The 10,025-nt window shown below is 58.4% G+C and overlaps 4 protein-coding genes across 4 annotated transcripts; all 4 read right to left on the bottom strand.

Annotated features, from left to right (window-relative positions):
• Positions 1 to 624: 624 nt before the first annotated feature.
• LSCM1_01797 (uncharacterized protein) lies at positions 625 to 1,494 on the bottom strand (the record flags this gene model as incomplete). The annotated part of the gene is made up of 1 exon (XM_067319397.1): positions 625 to 1,494. One exon carries the CDS (start codon positions 1,492 to 1,494, stop codon positions 625 to 627), a length of 870 nt encoding a protein of 289 aa, XP_067175946.1.
• Positions 1,495 to 2,501: 1,007 nt separating this feature from the next.
• Positions 2,502 to 5,153, bottom strand: LSCM1_01798 (uncharacterized protein; the record flags this gene model as incomplete). Its single annotated transcript, XM_067319398.1, has 1 exon — positions 2,502 to 5,153. One exon carries the CDS (start codon positions 5,151 to 5,153, stop codon positions 2,502 to 2,504), a length of 2,652 nt encoding a protein of 883 aa, XP_067175947.1.
• A 1,459-nt stretch (positions 5,154 to 6,612) lies between these two features.
• Positions 6,613 to 8,385, bottom strand: LSCM1_01799 (uncharacterized protein; the record flags this gene model as incomplete). The annotated part of the gene is made up of 1 exon (XM_067319399.1): positions 6,613 to 8,385. The coding sequence occupies one exon, from the start codon at positions 8,383 to 8,385 to the stop codon at positions 6,613 to 6,615; it is 1,773 nt and encodes a 590-aa protein (XP_067175948.1).
• Positions 8,386 to 9,083: 698 nt separating this feature from the next.
• On the bottom strand, positions 9,084 to 10,025 carry LSCM1_01800 (uncharacterized protein; the record flags this gene model as incomplete). The annotated part of the gene is made up of 1 exon (XM_067319400.1): positions 9,084 to 10,025. One exon carries the CDS (start codon positions 10,023 to 10,025, stop codon positions 9,084 to 9,086), a length of 942 nt encoding a protein of 313 aa, XP_067175949.1.

Here is a 10,025-nt window from a genome sequence, read left to right on the forward strand (position 1 = left end):
TCGCCCAGCGGAGGCGATGCGACGGACAGGAGTGGGAAGCGAAGGGTTGGCAAGCGGGGCTGGCGCTCGAGACACGGGCACTGGAAGTAGCGGGAGAGGTCGCGCCTCACAGTCACGAAGGCCGCTGCCGAGCAAGATCAGCAACCCCGAGAAGCGCTGGGGGGCTGCCATGAACACAAAAAGACGCCGCCCCCCTCCCTCTGGGCAGGGGACAAAGAGAGCATGCAGACCCCCCACCGGCTCTCTCCCTCGCCCTCTCGCCAATCGCGCCGCGCCGCTAAAAGCCGCCCTGTGTGTCCTCCCCGAGATAGGCGCGGAGGGCGCAGAATAGAATGCAAACGAAAACACAACAGCAAAACGCACTTCGCCGTTTGTGCACCGGCTCCGTCACCTGCGCTCGCCGGCGCCGTTGGGTGCAGAAAATCGAAAAAAGAGGAAGAGGGAAGAGGAGAAAGAAGGCGGAACGTCGACATCCGACGTCACGGCCGCAGGGCCGCCCTCGCCATCACGTAGAGATACTGTCTAGGTGAATTTAGCCCACGCGCCGCGACTGCGGTGAGAGCTATTCCACTTTTGCCCTACCCAACGCAAAGTGAACCGAGAAGAAGCTCCGCCTCTCTCAGCCTACGCGTGATACACTAGATCAGCGTAAGCGACAGTGGTGCCAAGCGCGTCATCTTCAACGCTGGCATCCATCGGCACCGGGGCGCATTGCCCTAGTGGCACCCTCGGTGGCGGAGACGACGGCATCCTCCCCCGGTCCTCGTAGGCGCTGAAATCCGAAAAACTTCCTGCCCTCGCGCGCACCGCAGATGACGCACCACTGACTGTATCGCGGTGTTGAAGGGCACTCTCAAAGCGCTCGAAGGTCTCACGAAATTGCTGCTCTCGACGGGCTTCCGACACGCTTGTGACGACGCTAGCTGCACTGCTCAAGACGCTCTCTGGCTCCAGATTTCCCACACACGCGCGGTTACTGCGGGGTCCTATCAAGCGCCACTTGAGCGGAGTCGCTTGGTAATACTCTGTAACGAGCGGTACTCTCTCGTTTAGCTCCTGGCACTCCAGCACACGACGCTGCGTCCGCTCCTTCACGAAAAGGATTTGCAGCCGGTAGTGCACCAGCACAGGCCTCAACTGCGCCCGGATGGAGGTCTCCGTCTCACCGCGCCAGCGGATGGTGTGGACCTGGACCGAGTCATGGCCGGCCCCTTCCCGGAGTCGACGCACCGCAGCCATAACAGCGCTACTCTCCCCGGCCGTTTCTGCATCTCGTATGTGCAGAACTTCTAGGATGGGAATGAGGTGCGTGATGCGCCCCGGCTCCTTCACCGATGCCTCCTCATGCGCCACGTGGAAGTGACCAAAGCAAGTTATCGTTGGCGGAGCGGTACTGGGACTCATGACAGCCCGCTTGTCGCTTTCATGTGTTAGGGTGTGTCGGTGTGCGAAAAAGGGCGGGAGGCGAACGGCCTGCTTGGTGAGGGGGCTCATCGATTCGGAGAAGAGAGGGGAAAAGCCGCGTCGATGTAAACACAGCAACTGGTACACGAAACTGAGCCGCCCGGCGCCACAACTTCCTCACAATGAGTGAGGCCGGTGCGCGAATGACACACACACACAAAAAAAACACAGTGCAGGTGTTTCGACGAGGGTGTAGAGAGGTATAAGTGTATATATATATATATGTTTGCCCGTGTGTGTTCGGTCTGTAAGCGTGCCCTGTGCGTGCAGACCGATAAAAGCTCCGAAGCATCAGCGGTAAACAAGAGGAACCGCAAAAAGAGAGAGTAGCAGATTCACAAAGAGATGAGGTGCGGGAAGAAGGCGAGGTAGGAAATGATGCCGAAGCATGTTGCACCGGCGGCGGTGTATTGGGCAACAGCTTTTTAGCCTTGCATACGGCGAACAAGCGCGTGCTCCTGCGCTGAACCCATGAACAGAGCGGGGGAAGATTGTGCTTGTCTATACACCGCGAGCGCGGAGTCGCTTAGCGCTAATAGGAGTTATTGGCAGCGAGAAAAAGGAAGCGAGGCGGCAGGCCGGGCTGTGACACAGGCAGCAGAGGGAAGCTTCGTCCCGTGACTTTACCGGCTCCCCTGCCGCCGCAAAATGAGGCAAAGCAAGAAAACGCTCGATATGAAACGTCATCCCACCGTAATGAGCTCCCCCACGCACAGTACCGCCGCACAAAGATCTTACGCGCCAGTGGCCTCTGTACCAGCCGCTCCGCCAGCGACGCACACTTCGGCCAGAAAAGGGAAAAAAAGGAAGCTCGAACGGAAGACCGCATACCCTCTGCTGCCGGCGGGGCGCATTTCCAGCATGACTGCCACCACATTCACGATGCGCCGTGAAAACGCCTAAGTGTCGGTTGTCTTCCTGCCGTAGGAGACGTTACACCCTTCTATCGCACATCGCCACACCATTTCGGATCGCTTTTCTTTTCGCGTACACGTTCACAGCACCCTCCACAATCCCTCCACGACGTGCCGGCAGAGTCAGGCGTCCCTTTTCCACTCTCGCATCAGGTCCATGGTCGCTTCCAGCACCGTGGTGGCACTCGTTTCCGCGCGCACCAAAAAACACGGGATGCCTCCGAGGTGCTGCATCGTGTCCCGAACATTTGAGGAGGAGCTGCGAGGGGACCCCACAAAGCAAGGCACAAGCGAAGCCCCAGCGGAGACGTGCATCCCTAATTGATCCATTACGCACTGAATTGGATGCGTCCTAGACGCTCGCCCGAGCGGCGCCTTCACGCTCATGTGCAGCAGCTGCTGCACCACCGCACTCTCTCCCACGAGAAGTGTAGAGCCAGCCGGCTTCCGTGGTCCGGCCGTAAAGCCTCGCATTGCAAGGTTCCTTACGTTGCGTTGCTTTTCGTAGCAACGGAGAGGCGCTGGAGGGCTGAAGACGATTACGACTCCCTCACAGTCCTCAGCGAAACAAATGATATCCAGCAGGTCCTGTGTCGTTATCTCACATAGAAGGGGCGGGTACGGCGACGACAGAGAAGCAGGGGGCGTGGCCCCCACAAGCCCCGAGACGGATTCGCATGGCTCGCTCGATGCGCGCCGGGTTGCTGCAGATGCATCAGCAAGATATGGCGGAACGTTATCGGGAAAGCGCGATGCAAGGGGGTCGTGCTGATGCTCCTGCCTGGGAAGCGAGAGTTGGCGCGGCAACTTACACTCATGAGAAAGCGGTGAAGACGCCGCTACGACGCGCTGCGGTGATGGAGAAAGATCTCTCGTCGAGAGGCGCACCCCAGACGAGGACGTCGCCGCGCAGGTGGATACGCCTCGGCGAGACGGAGTGGCCATGCTCTCAGAAGACGAGGCAGCACGGGAAACCTGGACGGATATCGCTGCTGGAGAGCGGACTTGGCGCGCCGACTTGACTCCTTTCGGCAACAGAGTTGCCGGCACAGAGAAAAGGGGAAGCACATCTAGCGGTGTCGCGTACGCTGGCAGCCTCGCCGCATCAACCGATGTCACCGACGTGGCGCGTTCACGATGATCAGTCGGGCTGTCGTTTGACAAGGACGCAAAGAAGAGCCGACGGTGAAAGCGGACAGCGGCAGTGTCATGAAGGGGTTCGATGGCACCACCTTTATGGCGAGGAAGTGAAGGTAAGCTGCACCGCACCACTACCCGCCCGGTATCCCAGTCATCTGGAACGCTGAGCCTTACCTTTACCACCGGATCTCGGTCGGCTGCGGCCGTACGCGTCCACTCCTTCCAAAATACTGCCGTCGCACTCTCCTCGAACACGCCTTCCATCTCCAGCACTTGCCGCCACGACGACAACCGACTCCAGAGTTCGACCTCCGCCTTGAGGGTATCCATGTCATCTGTGCCTGCTAGCACCGGTGCGAAGAGGCACTGCACTGCGGGCGCTTGCGCCGCCACCGCGATGCGCTCCCACTCGGTCAAGTCCGCCCAGGTAGACTCTATGTAGGGGAAGCGCCAGTCCTGCGTTGGTGCCGGCGTGCCATCACCGTCCCGGGACCTCCGGTGCCCATCAAGGGCCTCAAAAGGGTTTGGAAATCGGGCGAAAAAGGCAAAGCGGCGGGCGTCTGTCAGCGCCGCGTTCGCTGTGATGTCGAAGGGAAAAATGAGCGGCACCACCTCGATGGAGCCAAAGTCGAAGTTTGTAAAGGCAAACAACCGATTCAGCCAATCCGGCGGCCCGTCCCTGACCCAGCGGCAGACGCAACGCAGGTTCGGTTCGGCCCAGGCCCAGAAGGCACGCGAGCGACGCACGCGCCATCCTTCTACTTGGCACATAGGCTGATCGAGGTAGACGAAGAAATCGCACTCCTCACAGTCGGCGATGGCGAGTTGGCCCTGTATTTGGCACATGTAGTGCATTGGAATTCCAAAAGGTTGATAACTTGTCTTTGAGGAGTCGTATAGCGCTCTAAAAGGTGATTTAATCTCCAGCAGGCGCAGCTTTCGGCGAGAAGGCGGCACCGCAGACGCACACAGTTTCTGGTCAGCGCGCGCGCACCCATCTGGCTGCGCCGTAGCAGATTGCTCAGTTGTAGAGCCGGGATGTCGGTCACCTTTGCAGCCGTCTCCTTCCCATACGAATGCACCAGATGTGCGCAAGCTTCGACCAGGGATCGTCGTCCGCGGCGAACGTGGTCGCCTCTTGCTCTTGAACGGCACGCGCACCGAGAGGCCGCCGCTACGGCGCTGTCTCTCAGCCACGCCGGCATCGCTGCTGCCATCACCGTCCTCGCTGCCGCCCTGGTGAAGGCATGTCACGCCTGACGCAGAGAGGGAGGCAGTCGTGGACGACGCGGCAAGAGCGCCTTGGTGCTCGAGAGGCTGCTCGTCAACGCAGTAGAATATTTGCCCATCCGGCGAGCAGCCCAAGACGCGGTCGCTCGTCACGAAAAAGCCGCCATCGTGGACGCGGCAGCCGGTAAGAAGCTCGTAAAGGGCCCGAGACTTGGGTTCTGTGTGGATGCCGTGGGCCGTACAGGCGTTTCCCTGAAACTCCTGCTCGGTGCCCACTATATCGCGAAGGTAGTTCACGTAGTCTGAGACACGACCACAGAAGCCCAGCGCCATGCCAAACTGAGACGCTGACAGTCCGTGCGGATGCGACTCCTTCCACTTGCGCTTCTCCGGGTGTTGTGGCATGGTGGGCCAGAGAAGCGACTGATGCGTCGGCGAAGAACAGTACCGGCTGAGAAGCAAATCGGCTGGTGGTGCTCATGAAGAAGGAAACGATGTATATGTATACATATACATATATATATGTATGTGTGTATGTGTGCGTACGTATGCGCATCTCTATATGCCGCAATTCTTCCAAGAGTCTTGCAAGATGAAAGAGGCAATGAGGACAGACACCACTTCCACTAAGTGAAGCCCTCGCCGCGTGAAAAAGAAAATAGGAATCTACCACACAAACACCCTAGGAAGAGCGACCCTTCTCTTTCGCGTGCGTAGAGTGACAAGCAGACTACGTGCCAGCGATAGCAGCAAGGGTGTGTGTGTGCCGATTGTCACGAGGGTTGGCACAGGGAGTGGGACCAGGCAAGAGTGTAACTTCGCTAGTGCTCGTGGCTGCGGCTGTGATGCTAATCGCCTGCCCTTATATACGTGGGCAAGAGATAAGTACTTCAGAATGCGCGCTCCTCATAGAGAGGGATCCGAGTGTGTCAGTGATGGTGGTGGTGGGGAGAAGGAGGTGTGCAGCTGCGTCTATACCCCAACGGCACCGCTGCACGTCTGCGGGCCAGCAGCGCGAGAGCAAGAGCCGTGGGGGAAGAAAAAGAGACACATATGTGTACATACGGTAGTGAATAGTACAGCAGGAGAGGAAATGCACGCGACACGAGTGGCAGAGGAAAGCTGTGTAGGTCCGCATGCCCACCATTGGTCATGCACGCAGCAGCAGATTGCGCAGCACAGGGCGGCTTGTCTCGACAACGCGCCGCAAGCGTGACTGGCAACTCTATGCTCGATTGGACACTCACTTGATAGGTGCCTCGGCGGCAGGGAGGTGATGACAGCATAACCACGCAAGAGAAAAGGGTCGTCACGTCAAGTGCTCGAGCCACCGGAATCGCCATACCCACCTTTTTTTCCATTTCCTTCATTGCGTGTTGCTCTCCTTCGTGCGCTAAGCTGCAGCTCACAGTGATGTCCACTGCCGAGTTTCGTATCAACGCTCCAGCGCATAGAAACAAGGCGAGCCTGCATAAGCGAGCACCCACGCCAATCCGCGGCCCGCTCCCCCTTAGCCTAACGCTGATAGGAGATCAAAAGTTCGACGAAAGCGAAGCGGATGAGGGCCCTTTCAAAAGAAAAAAGACGCCTGAAGGAGCACAGCAGAACAGAGGACGAATCTTCCGGGAAGAATTCAGACGGACAGGCGCCGGGTATTCACCTGCCGAAGTTGAGGCGAACGGGCCATGGCCGTTAATGCAGCACACGAGTCCCAGGGACTGCGCTTTCACTACCCACGAAGCCCCCTCCCTCTCCTCCTTTCTGTCTCTACTGCCTGCACTCCCCCGCTTAGGCACCTAAAAGGGCAAACGAATGGAAGGCTGATATGGAATCTCCCAGAAAAAAAAACAAAGGGCATCGCTAGTTAAGTAACGTTCACATTGGAAAACTGCTCACAGCTGCTGTGTTTAGCACGGGCCATGCACCCAAGAAGGGCCAGCCTCGCGCTGCAGCCAAACGTGTTTCCGGCGCCCAGACTGGGCAGCGGGGATGCTTGAGTGCCGGTGCCAGATGTGCTGGCGGCTGCCAGCACACCTTGCCCCGCGGCGCTTGCAGAGTCCACGGGAACTGTGGTTGAAGGGACAGTGGTGTTGGGGTCACGCTTGCCCTGCTTTAGCAGCTCCACTCGGAACAGCTGTCTGAGAGCCCCGAACCACCGCTTCGACCCAAGAGGCACGATGGCGACGCGGTACTGAGCCTCCATCTCCGGCCCGCTCAAGGCGCGCTGCAGAACCTGCAATGGGGTCCACCTGTCCGCGTACCAACCCTCGTAGTCTTGGAGCTCCTGGTCAAGTAGCCCTCTACGACGCAGTGCCCGCTCTCCCTGGTCGGCGTGTTCCCTCTCGGCGTCGTATATTTCAGACATCCACGGTAGAGCAATAAACGAGGCGACGTTAGCCTGCACCAGGAGGGCGCGCAACGCCGCATCAAACTCCGCTGCTGTTCGAAGCCCTCGGAGGGCCACGTGGGGGTAGAGTATAATTTGGTAGTTGACGTGGAGCCCCTGTGCGGCGGTATCGGCAATGTAGCTGTGGTTGAGGTCATACTGCGGCACACACAGATACAAATGAGGATGAGCCCGGGTGGCAGTCGCGTTGCCAGTCAATTCCTCTGCGACACTACCTCCACTAGAGCGAATACCGGCAATGCCTTTCTCGGATGTCATCGTTCGAGCGTCCGCTGGCGGGATCGGCTGGACTCCGTTGCTGCCCGGCTGCTGCGAAGCTTCGACATTTCTCTCCGCGGCAGGGCTTTCGAGCACCCGCTCCACTTTGGCTGCCACTTTCTCCGCATGTGCCCGACGCTCTGCTATCATGTCTTCCGCCCTGCTGCCATAGCTACCCCGCATGTTGGGGGGCCATGCATGGTTGCGGCCGTAGATTTGCGCTGTAGGCGCGCTGGCTACGATGCTGAAAACGTATGCGCTAGGAAGAAAATGTGCCAGCGACGTTGTGATGTACCCTTCGTGAGCTTCGACAACATCAATCACAACCTTGAAGACATCGTGCGATGGCGCCCCACCGAGCGCCGAACTGGCGTTATGGGCACCCGCAATACTGCGCAGTTGCGCCTCAAAGTGGTCCAGATCAGGCTTGATGCTTCGGTAGAGAAGATGCCACATGAAAAACATCGCCGGACGTTCATCCTCGCCCCATGGCATGAGATACGGCACAGCGATCCGGGAGCTGATCTCCGCAAGCTTAATGCGCTCGTCTGGCGAGAAGGTTGGGAACGTAAATACTTCATCTTCATCGGGGTGAGGACCAGCATCGACAAGGAGCTTCGAGCAAGGCAGCGGAAGATCTGCAACGTTCAAGCCAACAAGGGCGCAAAAGATACCAAAGGCAAACAGTAGTAGAAGCTTTGAGTATATCTCCCTCTTTGGCGGGCGCCGATAACGAAACATGTGCGGGACGTCCATCTCCATGGCGAGGGCGGACGCTTTCGCTGCGTATACTCCGTGTGAGTCGGTACGATGCCACCAGTGGCTGCGCAGCCGCCTGCTGCTGGCTGATGCGGCAGGCACGTGTTCTGTGAGCAAGTTGTGAGCACCTGCCTCCACACGCACGCAGAGAGGGAGGATCTGTCTTTGATGGGGTGCCTTGGCGTCGTCTTTTGTGAAGAGTGTCGCACGCATATCTCCCGAGACGAAAAAAAAAGCTCTTCAGTGGCCGAAAGAGAACACGAGAGAGCTCTATGGCGGCCACGGAAAGAGGTGGCAGACGTGAAGGAGGAGTGAAGTTATGAAGGAGCGCAGCTCAAGAACATGGGGCAAGTCCTTCGGTGCTGGCCGAATAGCAACAGTAAAGAAACAAAGGCAACGCGCCTTCGATACATGGTGTCCTCTCCCATTTAACAGCAGCAGTTCCTTCACACCCCTCCCCTCTGAATCAAAAGGCACCCAATGGAAAGAGCGGCGCACTCCGGTAGCTGTAGGGGGTTGCGAGCGATGCGAGAAAAGGTCGGCCGGAGGAGCCGGCGGACTGGAACGCCAACGCCAGCACCATGGCGTCCGCTGCGTGTCTGTTTGCGTAATAGTCCATTTCCTCCTCTTTGCCTGAACGGAAGGAGAAAAATAAAACTCAGTCCAAAGGAAGAGAGAGAGAGAAGCCACAGCGCAGGAGCGGAGATGGTCTGGCTTGACACACATGGCACAGAGAAGGAGAGCGAGCGACACAACACCCCTGGGCGCGCGAGGATTTGGCCACGCTCCATCAAAAGAGAGCGAGTGATGCCCTTCGCTGCGGTTGCAGCATTGAAGGTACACGATCAGGATCCCAGAGCGTGGCATCCACCTAGTGTAACATCAAGAGATGCACGCGTAGCAGCGGCGAGCTAGTCGCTAATCAGATGTGTTAGCATAGTGGTCGGGTAGCCTTGGGATTCTAGAAAGGGTTTGGCGGCTGCAGCTACCGCACGGCAGACGGAGGCCATCACCGCCTTCTTCGTTGGAGGCGCCTTCTCAACCAAGTCCGCCAACGACCCCCACTCGACCGAGTGAAACTCTGACCGAACGCCGCGCTTCCACCCACTCGTGTCCAAGTGCTGCACGTGCTTCTGTTCCAGCAGGTACAGAAGGGGGTACAGTTCCTGACCTCTGATGCCCACTTTCCTCCAGCTCTTGCTGCTGTAGCGAAAGGGCCGGCGAGCCTCCGACAAGATTTCGCCTTTTTCGTTTCTCGTCGCTTGCTCTTGTTTTTCCGCCCCTGATGCGGCATCCAGAGGACGCACCTCACACAAGAGCGTGGCGTACTTAAGATCAAGCCCAATTTCTTCCCACGCTTCACGCCGCGCCGTTTCCTGCGGCGACTCCTCACCCTCACTGCCCCCTTGCACTGTTTGGCGATAGCTCGCATTCTTTTTACCCACGGGTTGGCAGAGAAGAAACTGGGCGCGCTCATTCACAAAAAACACCTGGACGCTGCGACGATACGCATAGCCGTCTTTGCCGCGAATTACGAGCATCGATGCCCTCTCCACGGATAGCCGGGCACCCCTGGTCGCGCATGTCCCCCTGGTGGCATAGCATGGGCCTGCGTTGCTGTCCTCCTTCCCTGTGCATTCGTTTCCATTATCCGCGATCGACGACTCCACAGGGTGCGGTGAAGAAGTGTTCGCTGTCGCGCTCGTTCTCCGCGTGCTGTGAGCGGGCGCGTTTGAGGGTGGATAGGATGTGCAACTCATGTGCGCTGAGAATTGTTGTGGCTGCAAGCCGGTAGTCGAGGGACCTCCATGCGCGGTATCCTCCCACTGCGCTGGTGATGGCGAGAAGTCCAT

The sequence above is a fragment of the Leishmania martiniquensis genome, chromosome 32, assembly GCF_017916325.1.
Source record: "Leishmania martiniquensis isolate LSCM1 chromosome 32, whole genome shotgun sequence".
In the NCBI taxonomy this organism is placed as follows: Eukaryota; Euglenozoa; class Kinetoplastea; order Trypanosomatida; family Trypanosomatidae; genus Leishmania; species Leishmania martiniquensis.